The 21942-nt window shown below is 33.9% G+C and overlaps 1 protein-coding gene across 1 annotated transcript in view; it reads left to right on the forward strand.

Annotated features, from left to right (window-relative positions):
* The window catches only part of VPS13B (vacuolar protein sorting 13 homolog B), a 477299-nt gene that overhangs the window by 274696 nt on the left and 180661 nt on the right, over positions 1–21942 (forward strand). Inside the window, 3 exon segments of the mRNA XM_026841594.1 lie at positions 195–336; positions 2087–2495; positions 8001–8112. Coding sequence (XP_026697395.1) covers positions 195–336; positions 2087–2495; positions 8001–8112 — 663 coding nt within the window.

A 21942-nucleotide genomic window follows, 5' to 3' on the forward strand; every position in this document is an offset into this window, starting at 1 on the left:
TGTAGTTTGCCCGATGACATAAAATTGTACAAAGTTACTTTTTAAATCTTTTTTTTTGTTAATCTGATTGAATTTCAGCTTTTTATGAAGAAGTATGGCATAAGCTTTATCCTGCAGTTACATTGTAATGTAAAATTTTTTTGCTTTTTTGTTTTTTGTCTTCCTCTCTTCCATGCCTCATTCATTACCTCAAGCCTTGGGGAAGATTCTTGGTCTCTGGGGCATTATGGAGGTGTGTTCCTTTCCTGTACTGACAAGCTGAACAGACGTACCTTGTTGGTTCGACCCATCAGCAAGCAGGACCCTTTCAGTAATTTCTCTGGCTTCTTTCCCTCTGTAAGAATCTTTTAAAAAATTTTTACTACAGATATTCTACTAATAAATGCTAGTTGGAGTGAAAAAAAAAATAATCTCAGATGGTTTTAGTTCCTCGTCATTTGAATTTTTTTTAACTGAATATATGTCTTGCTTATAGTATTTTCTTCATCCTTTATTAATAGCCCCAGTCATTTTTTAGTAGATATGGGAAGGAGGGTTGGTGGTTCGCAACCTGGTATATAACAGCAGTTTGCTGCAGTCAATGGGATTCATTTATATGAAAATTGAGCACATACATTAATGTTTGGAGACCAAGTGTGTAAAATCCAGTACTGAAGGCTGCGCTTTGTTCATATAATTCTGATATCTACTTAGGGATTTAAGTACTTTGTATTACTGCAGTATACCTTTATGCAACCTTTTAAAATTACGTCTTATGATAATGCAGCAATTAATAATTTAATATTTGAGTCTTTCTTTTGAACGCTTTGAATATTACTTGCTGGTTCAGAATATTTCAGTGTGAGATATTTAACCCCCTTTTTTGTTGCCTATCCTTGAAAGACTTTATATGTTAGGACACTGGGCTCTTGATCTTCACAAACGTATGGCTGTATAGAATCTTTTTATGTTAGTGGAATTTTTGTGTGGTCTTATTTATTTTCATCATGACTATTGTTTGGTAATATTTCTCTTAATCTCTTTGCTTCAGTTCTTATAGGAAATCAACTTACTAATTTTTTAATTTCAGTTAATGATAAAAGCTTCCAGTTTTTCAGCATTTGATCTATGTATCCTGTTTATTTAAGAGATGATGTTGTTCCATTAACATTTAAATTGCATTAAATTGTTTTTAATCAAATTTAAGATGCTGAAAGAAGTAACTACTTGCAAAATGTAGTTGCTTTAATTTGTGCTCACGTGATTAAAGCTAATATTTAAGCAATCTTACAGAATTCTATCAAAATGTTTACCACACTGTTAAAATAATGGTTTTCCTGGTTATTTTTACTTTTTTCACTCATTAACAATGTATGAATGATAGACTTTCAAAGATAATATGAAAACTGTACTGTACATCTTCTGGGAGCTAGGCATCTAATTGTCATGTTATCTAGGAAATCTCTCCTTCTAATTGAAAAAATCTATTTCTAAAGTACAGTGCAATATATCTTTATTGAAATGAAGTGCTTTAGCAAGGGATACAGCTATTATCTTTAAATATTCAGAGGTGAGGCAAAACCAGCTCAATTCTTAGAGTATTTAATTGACTATGGGTGGTTTATATACCCATATTTAAACAGAGTGAAGCTATCTCAGACCCAAGCATTTTTTTAGCACCTATAGTATTTTCACATACTCCCTTGCATTTTTCCTTCTGTAAGAGCTATTTCTAAAATGTCTGAAGTGAAGGAGAAACCAAAATATGTAACTGTGTGGAAAATAATCAGAAAATGTTTGGTAAATTTAGACTCTTGACAATATGGGGTATTTTTTGACTAATTGGAATTGAATTTCATATGACAAATAATTGGAAAAGAAATAAAAATGATGGGCAATTCAGCTTTAGCTGACACAGTAGATTAAGTATGGACACACTGTGAAGAAATTGTCCATTCAAAAATAAGAGATTTTCTCTACTATTCAGAGACAGTGAAAAATACAGAACCCTAAACATCCTAACTAACAGAGAATACAGCAATTGATGGATGTTATATGTGTACATTTTTGCAGCAATTTGTTGTTTTGTTTTTTTTCCTTGAAACAGACAACTGCAAAACTTTTAGATGGCTCACACCAACAGCATGGATTTCTTTCTCTCACTTACACCAAAGCTGTGACCAAAAATGTCCGGCACAAACTGATATCAAGAAATGAACGAAGAACTTTCCATAAGCTATCAGAAGGTCACACTGATGGTTCTCCTCACTTTCTTCATGAGATCCTTCTCTCTGCTCAGGCCTTTGATGTGGTCCTCTGTTTTCCATTGCTTAATGCGATTGCAAGCATTTTTCAAGCCAGGTTGCCAAGGAGTCAAAAGGAGAAAAGAAAATCACCAGGCCAACCTATGAGGACTCATGCTCTAACTTCCCGCAACTTGCCTCTGATTTATATCAGCACTGGTGTAATAAGAGTCTTCTTTCCCCAGAATGAGGAAGATCGTCATACAGCAGAAGGTACAGTATTTTGGTAGAGGGTTTTTTCTGTTCAGCAGTGTAGACAAATACTCTAACTTAGTTCAGTCGCTGACCATTAGTAGGGCCTTCATTTTCAAGGGTCAGAGTTAGGAAACATCTAACATTCATGCTACTTCTCCAGATTTGCTGAAAAGTTGGGGGTTTTTTAGGTATTTATTTGATTTTTGCTTTCCCAGTACCTATAGAGTTTGCATTTAAAATGTGATTGTTAGCAAAAAAAAATGGTTAAGAATCGTGGAAGGAGAATTTAACCCAGTTCTGCAGTGGTGATTCTTGTGTCAGCTCTCATTATGCTAATACCAGTTCAGTCTTCTGTAGATGCCTGTTCCAGCATTGGGGTGTAATCATGGAGCCTTAGCTCTCATGAAAATTGGCACTAGAAAACCATGCAGTAGTGAAGCAGGTAGATATTCTAGTACCTATTGGAGAAATTTATTAAAATGTACCTTGTGATTGATGCCCAACAGATTATATAATTCATAACTTATTTAATAAGTCTTAGTTGAAGCTATTCAGACTCCCTTATGTAAGACGTATTCCGCTATGTATAGAGGTGTGGATAGCTTAAGCTGTTCTTTCAAACAAAAGTAAGTAGCCATTTGATCTATAGAGAATAATTTGCTGTAAGAAATTGGTTTTCCTTCATACATAAAATATATTTACATCCCTGTTACAATCTTTATATATAACTAAAGAGATGCTGAGGTTAAAATTACACTTTCTAAAGCTAGCAGGAATGTGGTGGTTTCCATTACCAACAAATCTAGAGATTAAAAAAAAAAAAAAGGAAAAAGGTGTTTTACTGGTATCATGATATGCTTTCATAATTTTACAGGTATGGGGAGGGGGTTTACCATTATACATAATAGCATACAATATAACCCTAAGAGTATTTAGATTTTTCTCATAACCTAATTGCAAGAAGTGCAGACAATGAGAATTTACATGGATCATTTTTTTTGCCAACATTCTCTACAATTTTCCAATTGGGAATGCTGAAAACACAGAAAGATAAAATTAGACTGGCTGTGTTGGCAAGAAGGAGTTATGATTCTGGCTGGAAGGAAGTTCTAGGGCATGCTGTCAAGGAAATCTTTTTTTTAAATAGTGTTTTTTGTAGCTCTGTAGCTGTATACTTTATTAAAAAAAAATAATAAAAACCTTTGTCTTGTTGCTATCCCTTGCTTGAAAATACATGTGAAGAACAGAATTGCCGTGGTTAACCATGTATGTAGGAAAGAAAACTATATATACTTTTAAAGAATAATGCTAAAGATTAGCTCTAGTAAATTAGTAAGAAAGTGAGCTAACATCTTCCACTAGAAAATTCTGAAATATCATCACTGTGAAAATCAGTACCATTCTCCATTCATTTCTTCTTTCACCCCATATTTTCACAAACTTTTGTTGGTTTCTGAATGTGAAATAAATCACTTCTCTCTTCTTCTGCTTATTGTCTTCAAGAACAATAGAAATTAGAAACAATAATAAAGAGTAAGAGTTGAATATGACCTATGTAACTGGTGTGCTAGGTCAGAAAAGTGTTATATGTTGTGGAGGTATGCCTCCATAAGACCTCATTCATCATTTATTGATTGAGAAAGAATTTTAATATGATAAGATTTATGTGATCACTTCAATAACAGTAGAAAAACAATTACCTCAGTTTCTCTTTTAGTCAAATGTCTGCTGTTCATTCCTTGTACCTAGTGATAGCTCAAAAAAATATTTAATTGTAACTTCACATATACTGTTAAAAAAAGAAAGGCAAATCTGTTCTTTATTTGTATTTGTGCAGTCCAAACCCAAACTTGCACCATGAACTGTGGTACGCAAACACTATGAAATAAAGAAAATCATTATTGTTCTCATGAGGCATTTACATACACACATGTATGAATACACCCACAAATTTTTTAACATTTTAGTTTCATGTTTTTTTGCAGCAGCACCAGATTAACATTTGTTTTTGTGGTGTACTTGAGAGCAGCATTTTATCCTAGGCAATTAGCAATGCTGCTTTTCCTCAGAGTTTGATTTGTCATCAAGTGGTGTTTCAAGCTCTGGCCATCATTTATGTAGTGATGAAGTAAAGACAACTAAATATATAAAAGCAATATCTAAAAAATAGAAACAAATACTGCATAGAAGAACACTAATTTTTTTTTTTTTTTTTAAATTGTAAGACACTTACAAGACTAGGAAAATCCACATCTGGCTGATTTGAGGACAATAAGAGATTTTTAATATGTGCTGGGAGCAAAATATCAGGAATCACTAGAAAGGACATGATAAATTTGTTGATAGTGAAAAAGAAACGGCGGCATACTGAATAAGCGTATGTCCTGCATTTGTAGAAGTGATATATTCTTGTCATATGAGCATGACTCCCACCTTTGAAGTCTGTCGTAACATATGGTCTGTAACATCCTCCTTGCTTACTATTAAAGAGTTTCAAATCAGTCAGACTGAATAACTGGTGCTAAGGGATCTTGGTCTTCTGAGGCTAATTTTTAACACACCTTGGAAGAACAGGTTTTAGACAGCTGAAGGTATATCTAGTAAAATGAAAAGTGTGATGTTCAAATAAAATTAAGACAGGTAGTTTTATTGCTCTCCCTCAGGGAACATAAAGGGGGAAAAAAAATCTATTACAGGGTTCAGTTAATAAAGAATTTTATATTTGTTACACGATAATAAATGTACTTTTATGTAAAATTAGTCTTGTTAAACACATCTGATTTCCAGTTTTCATTATGGTTACAATTCTTAGTTGATAAAACATTTGTAAAGGTTTGATATGCTTAGACTTTTGTAAGGAGTTTGACATTGCATCTCATGGTATTCTAATTAAAATATATCCCCAAACGGTATCTGTGGAAATGTTAAATGAATTTAAAATGGCTAACTAGAAGTCTAAAAAAAAAAATTGTCAGTTGGGAATAATAAGTGAAATCGGTATTCAATACTCTGAAAGTAAATATAAAACCATTGCTGCTAGCATCAATGTTGCAAAGAATTTCCTGAGGAAAATGTTAAGGACTCTGTAGGCCATGCATCTGGGTCACTGTGCTTCCGTCACTGGTCATAGAAAATGTACTAAATCTTCTAAAACTCAAGTTATATATCAAGGAAAAAATTTATGCAGAGTATATCTTCATGACTGGATGGACTATCCTGGGAGACAGGGGCTGAAAACAGTTTAAGGGTCACAGTGGACTTATTGAAAAGAAATAAGGTCAGTAGCTGTACTTCTACATATGGCAGATGATGGACTATCATGTCCAATTTGCTTTCTATTCAAAAAATGGGAATTGACAAAACTGGAGAGGGTGCTGAAAAGCACTGCAAATGCTAATCAAGTGCTGAAGAAGAAGCAGTACAAGGAAGGATTAAAAGATTGGAATGTGTTTATCTCAGCAAAAAGAAGAGATGAATGGGAAAACCAAGTGAGATGGTGAAAAACATTATTACATTTGGGTCTGTAAGTTTTTCCTGGATTGTATTTATGTTGTGTAGTGTAGACCTTTTCTTTCTCTCAATTTTTAAAATATTTATAATGACTATGATTGCTCACTACATTATTCCCATATTTTGAAAAGCTAATGGGAGAATTCCTGGGTTAATGAATTCATCATCCTAAATTCTGACTCAGATTACCAGTCTTTAGAAACCAGCTGAAAATATTAATGCCTGTAATTCTTTCTAAGAGGGCCTTGATTTCTTGACCTACAGGAAGCTGTACACAAAAGAACCACTCCCAGCCTGGAAAAAAAATTCTACAATGCTTACATAATAGAGACAGTGATGAGTATTTGCATAGACATTTGCCACCTAATTCAGTTGCAGTTGCAATCTGAAGTATATTTAATACTTTCACTCCTTTTTCTTATATATCAAAAAAAAAAAAATCCAACAGGGTAAGCCTGTAGTGGCAGGAACTCTAATGCTTACTCATTTTTTTTATCTAAAAGTCGAAAATATAGTTTCTGATTTAGTCACAGACAGGATTTTGTTGTCAGCTTAACTTTTCTACCTTAGTTCTGGCAACCAAACCATCTTGTATATGGTTTTGATCTGCTTTGGGGACTAAAGGATTTGACCTTGCTTTTTAAGTAGATGAGGTCCTTTTAAGTAAACCCCTTGTGTTCTGATTTAGTTTTGTCAGAACTTGTGTTACCATTCTGTTGCATATTTACTGTGGTATTCCCTATAATCGTTTCAAAATATCATAATAGAATTTCTGTGAATTCTGTGATTTCTCCTATCTGTTTAAAAATATACATATGTATATGTAGCTGCAGATCATGGTGTTTAAGTCACCAGGGATATTAAAGGGTCTGGAGAAGCCAGTTTTTAAACTCATAGATTTCACTGGTTCTTTCCAAAACAAGCATTAATTTTTCCAGAAAAATATTTAAACTCTGTTCTGCTGCTATCATTTTGTTTTCAGAACTCACATCTGAGAGTCTTGTAGAATTTCCTTGGATGTGGGAACAAGTGTGATGTCATTCTGTCCTTGTTATGTATCATACTGGTGTTGAAGTGAACCACTTCAGATGATGAACTCTTTGAGCTTGTATCGCATGTTCTCAGGAGCTTCCTAGTTACTATGAAGTCTTCTGAGCAGAACCTTATCCAAATGCTTTGTGTATGTCTGTGTCTGCTGAGAAGGTGATGCACTAGACTTAGTCTTTTACTGTAAGGAGACTTCACAGAGTTTGTTTACTAAAAGAAATGTGTTTCTGTTTTTTTCTGGGCAGAACTTTGGTTTTCTATCTGATATGACCACTGCTTTTAAAACTTAAGAATTTGAACATATGGCTGAAATTTGAATATGATGGAGATGCAGTTGAAAGCAGAGGTTTTTCTTCTTGGAGTAATTTTGTTATTGATGTGGAATTTACTGTCCATTACTACATCTTGTTCTTTGTATATGTGTCAGATCAGATGCTCTTGTTTCAGTCCTTGTGTTTAAACTTTTCATGTGTGTTGCAACCCATACTAAATGCTACTAGGATGGTTACATTGTAATATTCTGCAATGTTTTGCATCTAAAAGAGGTAGACCCATACTAAAAATTGTGCAGGATTCAGTGTGCTTTACATGCTGATATTTCAGCAGATAATTATTGGAGAAACAGACAGATTACAAAGTTCATGAGATCAACATAATTTTGGAAAAAAAAAAAAAAAAAAAAAAAAAGTCATCAGAGAAAATGACAAGTCACAGACCAGGATTTAGTTGTGTGATAAAACTTAGTGGGGAAATTACAATAGTTTTGTCTTTTATGTGTCACAACGGTGCTGTTGATATTTTGGCACTTTTTTTTTTTGTGTGTGTGTGTGTGTTAATTGCTGCTCCTGAGCAGAACTGAATACTTAGCAGACATTCTTGGATTTTTTTTTTTGTAAGTTTTTCAGTGTTTCTGCTATGTGCATTTGACTTTTAATCAAACACATATTTCTCTTCTCCTAACTACAGCTAATCCAACAATTAAAGAAGACACTTTGGTTCTCAAGATTGGATCTGTCTCTATGGCTCCTCAGGCTGACAACCCTCTTAGTAGAGCTGTGCTCAGAAAAGACATTTATCAGTAAGTGCTGGGGGAAGGGGTTGGGTTTTCATGTATAGTCTCAGAAAAATTCATTTTGGAAGAAGTTAATTGATCAATAAAACGGGTACGTGCAGCCTGTAAAAATACTTTTCACATACAATCTTTTGATATTCAAAACCAGGTTTTTCTGATTTTCTTCACTTGTGGGCTTTCAAATCCATTTAGACAAATCAAGTTCTTCTGTGAAGTGCTGATGAATAACAGAATTTAAATGTCAAGTCATCATGAAGCTTAAGCTCACAGATGAGAACATTTTAAGAGACTTTCTTTTATTCAGCTACTACTAAGTACACCTAAGAAAAAAGGAAATTTTTTGTGACTACCAAAGTGCTCAGTAGCCATATAGTGTGAAGGAGATGGATCTTAATAATATAAATGGTAAACATGTATTCAAACTTTAGGATTCTTGATGTCACATAGATCAAAGCTGAAAGAAATGCAAACTTCTAAGGAGCTCTTTCCCAGTAAACACATTTTCTGTGAAAATGTCATGCTCTGGATTGTGTCACTAAGTATGTGCAAACCACACTAATCATATATAGGCAGCAAAACTGGTGAACATATGTAATCAACATGATAAAAGTAATATATGATCCTTAGTAGAGTTGGCACTGTTGCCAGACATGAAAGTATGGTTGCAAATAATACCAAGTGAGAAAAGTCACAGAAATACAGATGAACAAGTGTCTTAGACTTCCCGTTGGTCTGTTTTTCAGATGTGGCAATATTTTTAACTACTTCATAGTGCTCTTCAATAGAAATTACAAACATCAAAATCTTTTCCCAGCAGTAAAACATTTACTGCCTAGAAAATGACAGCAAGTTTTACTTTTTGTCAAGACTAGGATTTTTAGGAGACCATGAAATATCTCCAGTTTCTCTTCTGATCACTTAGAAGTTGTAAGAGAGTCTTTTTCTTATATTTCCATGTGGAAATATTTAAATTAGTGGGTTTGCTTGTATGTTTAGTTATAGCGGGGGGGTGGGGGTGGTTTTTTCTTTTTTTTTTTTTTTTTTTTTTTTTTTGTGGGTTGTTGTTGTTGTTTTGTTTTGTTTTTTGGGGGGGGTGGTTTGTTTTTTTTAATGAGCATTGTATCTATTGTATTATGGATCTTTCCATGGAAGAAATCTTACAGCCTGGCACCAGAAGTGGCTTTGGGTGTCAGGGCCTGATCCAACTCTCATTGTGCCCAGAGATAGATCTTTCCAACATTTGTACAGACTCTTCTTGCTTCTGCCCTCTCTGTCAAAGGAGGCTCCCATCTGATCCCTGCTTTGAGAGTTACAGAACCAAATGTGGGTTCCACTCTTCTCAGAGCAACCAAAAATTTAACAGAAAAATCCCCTATCATGAAGTAGAATCTGCAAGTTCCAGCTTCCATAAGATCATTTCTGTCACCTAAGGGAACTGTGCAATGTTCCTTCTATGCACGTTACAAATCAGTGAGTAAGCAGCAGGAGGGATGAGATTTACATGTAAAATCAGTGAAGCTATGGCAGTTTACATTTTTGAGTCTGATATTTTTGCATCTGTGGCTCTACCTGAAATGCAGAAATTCCATGCTTTTCAAACCAGAAGTCACTTAATTGCTTAAAGGTTCTGATGCCCCTTTGTATTATGGGTCTCTGGGTCTCACATACAGAAATGTTCTGGACTAGATTTATGCAGTGTATATTTGATTTTCATATAATATTTTTATACAGTTATGAGATGCTCCAGTCCTCCTTTAGAAATCAAGGCACCAATTGGGTAAAGTAGAAATAAGCACTTGGTCACAGACATCTCTCATCTGACTGTTAACTTGTTTCTTTGTGACCAGTCTCACAACATCATGCTTCCCGTGTCTTTTTCTGAGAAATGTCTGCCATTTTCAGTAATTTCCTCCAACTGCTTCAGTGACCATTTGTCTAATTTCTCAACAGCTGTCAAATGACTCTGTCTTATCTTTGTTTCTTTAATCATCTAATTATACTAGCTTTAGTGTTTTTAAAATACATCGGGTCAGAGTGTCAAGTTACTTTGCAGAGTTTTATGAGACAATATTGAAGTCAGTAGTGGGTGGTCTTGGGTTTGGGAAGAGGGTTACTATTTTGATCTGTTTAAGCCAGTTTCAACGGTTTTGAGCAATATATGTATATATTTTGAAGTAAAAATATTAAGATTCCAGTTTGGAGTTGAAGAATATGCATTTTCTAATTACATATTCTTGATCTAGAACATACTGTAGTTACAGAAGCATGGTTGAAGGTAGCTGTTCATTTTCTCACATGGCAATCACTGCTGCCAGACCAGTGGACTTGTGAGTGCAGTTAATGTCACCATTTGTCAGTTTTTCTTCAGAAAATAAGTTAATACAAAGGTTTTTCTATTGTTAGAGCAGGACACACAGTTCCTATTCAAGAAAAAACAACAAACAGTGGGATATTTTTAACCCATGGGCTTGATGTTAGTATTTGTTTGTCCAAATATTAGATTTCTTAACTTATTTGCCCTTTTCAACCCACCAACAGTAGATGGTATTAGATAGCAAAAATGTGTAACTGTAGGTAATACAGAATGCTTAAAAATCAAGTAGTAAAATGAGCAAACCCACACAATGTGTAACTCATATTTTTGGTGAAAAATTTCTTAGTAAATATTAGCAAAACTAGTACAATATCCAGCTTACAAGACTGTAAAAAAAAAAAAAAAAAATTACGGCAGCCTGTTGATTACTGAATAATTGGCTGCTACAGCATTATAATAATCCCAACATATCTTCTGTCTTTTTCCAACCTCTCTTCTCTAATTTGCTGCTGCTGCTTTTAATAGAAAAAAGAAAATAAATCATTGTCTGACCCACTGTCTTTACACTGTTTCTTCTGTGGGGATACAAACTTAATTTGCAGTGTCACTTTGGTTTAAACAGTCTTCTGTTTAGGTCTGAACTACAACCACATGCATTTAATGTCACTTCTGTAGTATTTCATGAGAAGGAGGAATCTTTTCTTCTCATTTAGAAACTGTTGCTTCAGGAAAGGCTGAGAAAAATTTTCATGGCTAAAGAGGCTGAATAGGATTTCCAAATACCCTTTGAATTTGTCCCATAAATTCATACATGAAAAACTGAATGTGCTCATACATCATTAACAGAATGCCAGTGCATGAAAGGTAAATCTCATATGGCTGCAGGTCATACTAAATAAACTGGGCCACTTCTGGCCTGTAAGTTGAAGTGACTCCATCTGTGTCTTGGGAAAAATATCTTGCTTGCTTAACTTGGAGAGAGAACTAAAGGTTGGGCACAAATATTTTTTCAGGTGATTATTGGAAAGTGGAAAGAAATGTATTGACATGGTAACTCCAGTTTTCTTATACCATATAAAAATGAGTATAAAAATACCTATTTCCTCCAGTAGAAAATGGATTGATTTAGTTTAGACTATTAATACATGTATTAAACAAAGATGTATGTACTGTAACAGTAAATACAGGGCTCCTGAAAGAAGTACAGTAACATATTTTTAGCTGGTCACAATAAGAGACAATTTCTCCTTTTCAATTATTTTTTTTTTCTACTAAATCCTAGAAGTTGGTTTGTTTGTTCTAATGGTTTCTCCTAAATGTCTGATCCTTGAACTTCAGCTAAGATGTATTTTTCTTCAACAAATACGACCAATGTCGTACATTCCCATCAAGAAACTGCCAGTTCTGTGGAGCAAAATTCTTGTAGATACCAGAAGGCCTTGGGGTGGGTCCAGGGAGCAGAATAAAGGAGATTTTGGATAGAGATGCAAGTGAGACAGTTGCCTACCCTGGCTAAAGAGAGTGAAGAGCAGTTAATTAAAACTGTGTGAGTCAGTCAGAGTAAATGAACTTTCTGCTAAGCAGTGAAGAACCACATTTTTGTGGGTTTTAACTACCTGGTCATATTAAATTTGGGACTGGGTGCACTGCTGCTTGGAGATGACTCAGCAGGCTGCAGAACAACAAGATTATATGGTCATTTCTTGGCTTGTGTGATCATCCTGTCTCTGTTAGAACTTTTGAAGTGGACAAATGAGAGGTCAAATACACTTGACAAAACAGAAAGGTCTAAAAGTTTTGGGGAGGAAGAGTGCTGAGATAAGGAAAGCATGTTAATGCTCTGATGGAGTGAAAGTCAGCCAGTTATTTTGTATCACATTGGAAGGAAGTTTTATAAATCCTGTAACTACGAGGGAAAACAGGCATCTCTTTGGAGGAATAAAATTGCATTTCTCAGTCCAGGGCTCACTCTTGATTGGTTCTCTGGTGTCTAGTAAGGCAAAAATTCCAACTGATTTTTTTTTCCTCAAGATCTTCATAAAACTCTCTCATCTATGGATTCCTTGGTATCTAACAACAAAGGTGTGCTTCCACTATGGTGTTAGTGTAATGTAATTAATAACTTAACTGTATGCAAACTATATAGAAGCTTTTAGCAGTTGTGGTGTTTGTAGCAATGCCTTGTTCACTTTGGAGGACATCAGTTCAAATTTCTTATTAACAGTGAGCACTTCTCTCAAAACTTAAATGCATGTTTTTATGTGGAGAGTGCTAAAAACAGTTATGTGGGTGTCTCTGTTACAAAAATCCAATTGAAGCATAGAATCATGGAATAATTTCAGTTGGAAGGTACTCCTCTAGTTTGTCTAGTCCAGCTTCCTACTCAAAGCAATTTACATCAAGTTGCTGAAGCCTTTCTCCAGACGCCAAACCTAGTAGATTACTTAGATCTGTTTGATAATCGCTTGTCAAAAGAATAGACTTTTCTTGGATATAAAGCAACTCTGAGGGCACCAGGCCAGAAGATCCTTTTCTATGTATGGAGACAGCTGCAGCATACAGAGTAGCATCTCCTGGGGTAGCTTGAAAAGCCACATTTCCTTCTTTGTGCATCTTCATATGTTTTCCCTTTGTAATTTCCTTAAATGTTTCTCTTTTACTAAAAGTGGCTAATGTAGAATATCAGCATGAATAAATTAATATAATGCTTTAAAGAAGTGGAACTAATCAAATGTGTCTGTAGTCATCGTAACCAGTTTTCTGCCCAATTATCTCACAAACTGTGATAATTTTGTGATAATTTTGTCACTTTTTAAAATTACAATAATGTTTTCCTGTATACACAAACAGTGCTTAGTACGATTAGGCTGAACATAGTTGGAATTTTTGAACACTTTCAGTCAGAAAAAAAAAAAAAAAAAAAAAAAAAAAGAGGGTGGTGGTGTTTGGGGTTTTATAACAATGAATAGCACTAGTTGTGCTAAGCTACCAGCAGAAGTGGACAATATCAATTGGAAAATGGATGAGAAAACTTCATCATACGATGCAGCAGTTCTGTTTCTCTGACTGAAAAATAAGAGGAAGTAGACACATGGCTCTGCTTAAAAATATGAAGCAACACAGAGTTGAAATTAAGATGACATTTAGTTCTACTTCTGTACTGGGATAAGGGCCCTATTGTACCAAATAATGTGTGAATTGCCTCCTTGATTATATAGATAATTGCCAGTCATCTCCAACATGGTTGTTTTTAGCAAACTGACACGAAGCATTAATTAATATAATTTTAGGGAGTATCCATGAACAGATAGAGTAAAATAATTTTGACATAAAATATTGTTAAGACAACAATGAAGTGACTGAAAAAGAGCACAGAGAATACAGGGCAGTTGGAGGCTATTGTGAAAAGGCCTTGCTTATAAAGTCCAGAATAAATATTACTAAACTCTGGACGTTTTAAGTGAACAGAATCACAAGCTTTCCTCAGCTTGGCCAATAAAGAATCTAATTGTTGTCCACGCTCTGGATTCATCATTTTTGAGATCCAAGGATTTCATTCATGTCATACATCAAAGCTTAATAGTCCAGGTCTGAATGTTCATGGTCATTTTCATGTGTAGATCTTTCATAGATCAAAGCACAAAGCTGTCCTTAGACTGTTTTCAATTTATGAATGTAAATGGAAATTCTTTAAACACCACCCACCCTCCCCCACCCCCCCAAAAAAAAATTACATGGGAAGTGTTTAATCATGAAAAGGTAGCTGTAAATTATTTTGTATTTTTTTATAAAACTTTTCATCTATACAGATCTTTTTTTTAAATTATAAATGTATCTAATCAACGTTTTTTATATTTATAGTTTACTGTTTTACACTGTTTTTTAACTCTGGAACATTTACAAATTGCAAAACAATGTTTCTTTTATTAAAAAATATCTGCTATTTGTCTTTATTTCAAGGAGCTTTATCTAGAATAGGCTTGTAATAATCATGTAATGCCCATAATTGGTTAACAAAAATCCTTCAGTTTAAAACAAGGAGTAATAAACAATTTTGTGTCTGTGCTGATAGTGCTGGAGTGAAGGGAAGGAAAGAATGATGGAAGGAGTTTATGCAAAAAGCACATACATAGCCAGCAGTCTGTGTGGAAATCTGTTTTTTTTCTTTAAAATGTGGTTTGGAAAATCACAATCAAAACTTTTCAACAGCACCCACATCTATAAGCATCTTCTCTACAGAAATACTTTTTGTTCAGTATGCAATTGCTGTGGGATGTGTTTATATTCAAAAACCATTAAATTATTGTTACAAAAAGCCTGGATTTTCTTTAACTGTTGAAGAGGCAAAAAGATTTTCCTTTTCAAACAAATTAAGAGTTTAAAAAAAAATCTTTTTTACATAGAAGTGTAGTATTCAGATAACTAAATGTTTCCCAGAATACTCACTTAATATGAATAATTTCCTTTTAAGAGCTGATTATTTTATAAAGATTCTAATAAAACTTATTCTCTGTTTTACTTTTTCTTTTTTTTGAGTACTTCATTGAAATTTATTTGGTAGGCAAACAAGGAATTGGCTAATGCTGACCTGAGGTTTTTTATGTTTCTTTGAATAAAGGCAACAAAGATAATCAGTGAAATAATGTATGCATATATACTTTTCATGGAAGTGTGAGCAGCTTATTAAAATGTGCGTAAGTACCATAGGGAATTAGAAACAGTAAATGTTACAGTGCATCATAAAATCTCTATTGCAGTTTTTCTTTAATTGCAAAAGGTTTAAAACTGCAGAGGTAATGTTATGTAGGAAAAAAAAATCATAGAATTTCAAGGAGAGGTGTTTATTTTAAGGCATAGAGTTTTGAAACAGGGTTACACAACCAGCATTTTCATTTCTTTTCTTCCTGTGCTAAGACAAAAAAATTGTAACAGTTAATATTTTAAACTTCTCCCTGTAATTTATTTTCTAGTCTTTCAGATTTCAGACCAGAATGTTTTTATTCCTCAAGATATGTCCTTTTTTATTTAACAAGATTCTCTCAAATTTAATTTGAATATGCAGTCTTTTTTTTTTTTAATTTAATAATCTTTACCGTTATTAATTATTGAATTGCGTTAAATCAAAATTAAATTAAATAGCAAGTTCTTAATATTGTCCTTTGCTATTTTACTTGAACCTGTCCTTTTGTTTAGGACTTAGGAAGGTTGTCTTTGTCTTCCATAAGAATACCATACCTCTCTCTGGAACAGGACTTGGAAGGAAAGTATTTTCCTGCTTTACATTTCTCTCCTATCTTTAGTAGAGAGGCAAAAAAAAAAAAGTCTACTTAGACCTTTAGCCCAGTAAAATATTCATATATATGGATAGCATTACATGGAAACACCACTCCTAATTAACATTGGCATGTTTGAGGCTATTGCAGCAGTTATTAATTTAAAACCCTCAGTGGAAACTAATTGTAAAATAACAGCTGGAACTGCCCATTTAGTTTCAGACATGTAGCTTCTTAATTATCTAATACCAAAAGCTATTCAAAGCTAAATTTATATTTGGCATTCAATTTTTAAAATGTTTGGCTTTAGCTATCAATCTTATTATACTGAAATTTCTTTAATTGTGAGTTTTACTGGAATCTGCAATAATACATAATTAATTTGCCTAAACACATACATTTAAAATGTTTCCTTATAGTGTGATAGTGAAAATAAATTTCATAAGAAAAGCATTTCTGAAATTTTATTTTTGTTTTTAATTCATCAGTTTAATCACTGTGTGCTCAGAAAGCATACCCACTTTATATTTTCTTTTTCATTTAGTAGCACTGAATTTTTTTATCTGATTCTTCGAATAATTTTAAATTTATTCGTGTGGTTCCTCACAGAGAGCAAATTGAAATATGCTTTATAGAAACATTCCTATCAAAGAACACTGCCATTATCGTGTCATTTAAGCATCCATTTGTTGTTAATTAGGACAGCTCTTTTGGAAACCTTATTAACTATGTCAGGGAAAAAAATGTCAAGTACAAGTAAATGTCAGTGTACAAGTAAATTTCACTAAAGAACTAACTCAAAGGAATAACAAATTCATTCAAACAGAGCAAAGGTGAAATCTGTAAAACTCTTTTTTTTAAGTATCCTAGTAACTCTCAAACAATGCGTGTATTAAAAGATTTTAATATTAAAAATAATGTCTTCTCAATGATTTATTGTTACTTTCAATTTTGTTTTGAGACCTTAATATACATTCTGTCTGCAAAATTTTTTCTTCCTTTCAATTGGATGCACTGCTTCTGATTTGGCTGAGGTATTTGCACAAATCTACTCTTCATCCTAGTAGCATCCTAGCCCTCAGTGAGGAGGACGGGGGAGGAGGAATGAAATTAATTTTATGGAGATTCATCGAGTTGTGTTTACATGTGCCCAGTAGTCCTGCTCTAGAGGCAGGCAGAGATTTCAAACAGCAGCTTCATAGATTGCTCAAATTTCTTCAAAATTTGATCTGGAAAATCATGGGAACTTGCTCGCGTGTTTGGGAGGGACTCCAGTGGCGAGGCATGGTGAGGTCAACCACTCCAAGCTTGGTCACCTTGTGGAGGTGACTGTTCTTTAGCTGTGCAGGGCAACACAGTGGTCTTCCCTGGCCTCATGTACCAGTTCCAGATCAGTGCCTGGCTAGCTATGACTGCCTTGCACACACACTCAGTGAGCAGATACGATGATAACCACATGCTCCATGTTCAAGCCTTGTTTTGGCTGTTTGCCTCACTGTATTTGCTTAGCAGTGAAGGATTTGCTTACGGCAAATGCATTTAGTTTTTTTGGTAAAACTTTTGAGTTTACAGTGTGGTTATGATTGTTTCATTGCTCAGGTATAGTTCATTCTCACTGACACCTGTGTGTGATTTAGAGCTGAATTGGGAATCTGTTTTCAGACTCCCTTTAAACTGCCCTGTGGGTTCAGGTCAGACAGTTTAGCTGTGAACTTGGGAGACAGGCATGCAAGAAACATCTCTTCAAAAAAGAAGTCTACAAAGTGTTCAATACCATATTTTATATAATTTATTGTAGCATGTAATCTATTTCTTTAACTATTTAATCATGCCTTCATTTAACAGTTTAAGGTCAGAAGTAAATAGCAGTTGTAAAGTAAAACTTTCACAAGGGCATTGCTTTTTCTCTTGTGCCAGTGCTGTACACTTTGTTCTATAAAAAGGTTTCTCAGCTGTGGGTGATCCTAACCTCTGTATATCTGCAAAGTCAAGGCTAGTTGTTAAAGTCAAAGACACACGACAGCCTGAACTCAGAGTTTCCTTGGTCTTCTGATATTTCTTGGTATCTCAAATACTGTTTTAACACAGTTAATTAGTATTTGTTCGGTGGTACATGATATGTGAATTCATACCACTTCAGTTTTGAAATCTGTAATGTGTTTATGGTGACTGAGTGGAGAAGAGATTAGGATTTCTTTTGTTTGTACTGGTTTGAGGTGCTGTTTAAAATAGGTTTTTTTTTTCCATTTCCTTTTTTTTAAAAAAAAAAAAAAAAAAAAGCAGTTCTGCTGTGATGAAGCCTATTAGAGTGAAATAAAATCAAACGAATCAAAAATTGTTTGAATTTTGGTTAGTTTAAATCCTTTTAAACTTATTATTATATTCCATTATCTTTTTATATACTGAAATGCTCAATATTTTGAACTACTTGCCTTGACATTTCCTAATCTTTAGATGATAAATACTTATGCATAGTGTATTCTTTATTTGTACCTTAAGGTTATTGTAGTTCGTGTCATCTTCTTCCTAGGAAGAGTCATTTCTCCTTCTTTTTGTTTCATAACCATTTGCATATTTTACATGAACCCCTCAGAAATATCACGTCTCTGTTTCTTCTCAACCAGCACTGAAACAGACCTACACAGAGTTTGTGTAACTATTTGTTCCCCTTAACTCCAATAATGGCCCTTCCTCCCATTTGAAAATTCTTCCCCAAATGAATTATTGATTTACTATGGTGGAGGGAAAATGTGTCAGATGTTTGAAGAGCTCTTTGAGTAGAGAAGTCTCTTACCCTCCCACTGAAGGGAGTGAAGTGCACACTAGCCGTGCCCAGTGAGGGTGCTAAAGGAGTAAAGTGTGGCCTTGGGCTTCCTTGGGGCAGCCCAGAGTGGGATGGGTTTAATGTGGATTTTTAACATTACTTTAACCATGGTCTTCTTTGAGCAATGAGTTTTGTGCCCACATAGGTTGCAAATCTAAACCCGAGCTGTTCTAAGATCTACTTCTCTTTGCAGCTTCATGATGTTGCTGGTTGTACGTGTATAGTGAGCTGGCTGAGGGAGATGAAGGAGCTCAAAAAATTTTGGGGGCATCAGGCAATTTTTTTCAGTCAGGTCATTGCCTTGAACCTATTTACTGTATAGGCATGTAGGGATTAGCCCTAGCAAAAAGAGATAGGATTGCAGCAGCCTGGGTTTGGATCAGTTTAATCTGCCATCATGCTTTGGGCTTTTGAAACACAGCACAGAATCTGACACTATGAACTAAGAATTTTAATAAAATTCTCAGATTCAGCATTAACGTTATTAAACATACTGTAACGGTTTAAAAAGGTAAACAAAATCTGGCACAGAGACAAAGAAAAAAAGACATTAAATACCATTTTAAAATCCCAGGATACCTTTCACAGTTTACATACTCAGCAACTTGAATGCAATGAAAAATTTTTCAGATAAGCTGTAAAACTGGAAAATGAAAGGAAATCTGAAAGGTAAAGTTTTGTTTTATGTGAGTTGCATTGTATGTTTTATGTTATAAAGCAATGTTATTGAAGTTTTTATTTTTTATATTTCTTTTCTTCTTTCAAGTTTACCTCCCTTTAATCTTTCCTTTTCTCTCAAGTAGCTTTATATTTTCCCTGTTATTGTACAATACTGGAGGGAATGAGAGGAGGTGTTTGGGTTCCTGTTAATGTGGGAGAAAATAATTAGTCCTTAGGAATTAATGCCATTTAAGAGTTGGAGTGGTCCCCCTATACATGTTACTTAAGTAACTTAAGTTCAGTTACTTTACACAAACTCATTATAGTTTCTTCCCAGGGTTTCCTTTGCTGATTCTTAAAATATATAATTGAATCCACATATCAAAGTTACTTTTCTGTCTTACATAATGAAAATTAACATCCAAAAAAGTCTTGGCTGTGATAAATAATTTATTCTAAAATAATTCAGGAGAGGTTTTCAAAACTTAGTATTCTATAGAGTTTTCTTCTAAACTGTTTGTGAGTAAATATAATTTCCATCAGATTTGGTTTCAGCAAATGTTTTGTTTGTTGCAAAGTATTTTCCAGTAATATATAAAGCAGACTTTTTTTTCTTTGTAGTTTTTTTAATTATAACAGGATCTCAAGTTAAATATAATGCAAGTTGTGTGCTTCTGTTACTGGGAAAACCATATCCCATTTGTAATGAGACATTTGTTAACTTCTGTATACAGATTGCGGTTCATTCCATAAATATTTGTGGGTTCTCTGATGTCCCTCACAGGGTTTTATCTATGACAAATTCATACCACAGTTCTTAAACTACTTTTTGGATAGATTTCTTTCTTTTGCAAAACTGTTTGCCAGTCTTTTTTCCATTTAATGTTTTTAAGTATTCCTACTTTACTTTTCAATTATTTAACAAAAAGGATTATCAGAAATATATAGAATGGTTACATGTTATTTGAGCATATTTCTGTATGGGATACTACTCAAAATTCCCACAACAAATTTAAATCCTTATTACTATTATCCTGAAAAACTCAAATTGTACTGTTTAAGTGAGTATGGATCCTCACGCTTACTGTTTTTCCAAGATAGTTTAGTGTTCAGCCATCTTAAGTACAGTCAACTGTCATGCTTAATGTTTCTTACATTTAAGCTCGTACTATGCACACTGCTTTACCTCCCATTATTACTATTAAATTTGATTATGCTGCTGTAAAAAACAGATTAAAAACTATGTACAGTGGTTTTGTTGCATTTCAGAAGCTATTATTTTAAATTTTTTTTTTTTTTTTTTTTTTTTTTTTTTTTTTTTTTTTGTGTGTATTTAGGACTGGTTCATATTCTTATGGGGTTTATTAGTTATAGGACACAAAGATAAATGTAGCATTCTTCAGCCTCTCAAAATATTTTTCATACCCTCTGAAGCTTTTCGTTGTTAGGGTTGGGGTTTTTTTCTGTGAGAAGGCAATGGCTAACACTGGTATGTTAATGACTAACACAAGTACATGTTGAGAGTAATAAAATACAGAGATAATATCAGGCATCTCCATTGAGTTCTGTGTCGGTGATTGGCATAAATCACAGATGATCCATTTTTCTGGCATGATAGTATGTGTTCTCCAGCAATAAAAAATAAACAGGTGTGGAGGTGGTACAAATAGAATGTCGGAGTATCTGTATGTACATATATCCTGTACTTGCAGGATGGGAAGAGAACAGATTTGAACTCTTCCTGATAATGATAACCAAAGTTAACTTTGTATGTGATAGTATTTCAAGAAACAGGAAGAATCTTGTTGGTTAGCAAATCCAGCTGCAAAGCAAATCTGAAATTTTTCTGTTTCTGAGTTTAAGGTTGTATGTGTATTTATGTGTGTATGTATTCAAGAAAAATTCAGAGGAATGCAATTCTCTGTTATGTGTTGGTTCAGACTCTTTTTTGATACACTGTTCTCCAGATAGCTTTCAGTGGTTGATTTTCCATGTTCTTAGCATAATAAAAAAAATGCCTGATGTATTATGTGCAAGTGTTGTAGAAGTTGTTTTCTAAAAATAATTTTAAAAATCTACATATTGTATTCTTCACACACTGCAGCTTATAAAAAATAAAAGTAACTGTATTTACTAAATTCAAGTTAACTACAGATGATAGAATTTGCAGTTTCCCAAATGGGCAGTGTAGTGAACTGGGTGTGTGTTTGTATCTGTGCTTGTACCTGTGTAGTGTCCTTGCATATTCTTTTTAGCTCCAGGCAGAAAGTAAAACTTTCTGGTGGTTTTCTTCATAACCACCACTATTTATATATTTTGATTGCCTCATGGATCGATTGAACTACCTATCATTGGAATCTGTAGTCCTCATAGTGTTGTGAATATACATGGATATTTTGACTAGATGAGGATGACTTTTGCCTGATATTGCCCTGTAAGTGGAGCTTACTTAAAACCTGTGTTAAAAAAACCCATCTCAACAAGCTTTGTGTACATACTGAATAGTAGGCTTTAACCGATTTAATGTGAAGGCTTTAATATTTACATAAGCAATGGTATATTCTCTGGCTTCCTATGGAAGGATGTAGGTTTCTGAGAATATGTTGTTTCCTGCTGCCAGAAGTTATCTCGGCAACACTTTATAATGAATGAGAATCCTCCTGAGTTTGTGCTCTGCTTGATTTTGTTACATTCTTTACCTGTTCTTTCTGATTCTCTTAAGATTTTTATGTATTTTGCACTTTTGTTCTAAAGATGAATTTTGA

This window comes from Athene cunicularia (assembly GCF_003259725.1).
Source record: "Athene cunicularia isolate RWA chromosome 2 unlocalized genomic scaffold, athCun1 chr2_part1, whole genome shotgun sequence".
Classification (NCBI taxonomy): domain Eukaryota; kingdom Metazoa; phylum Chordata; class Aves; order Strigiformes; family Strigidae; genus Athene; species Athene cunicularia.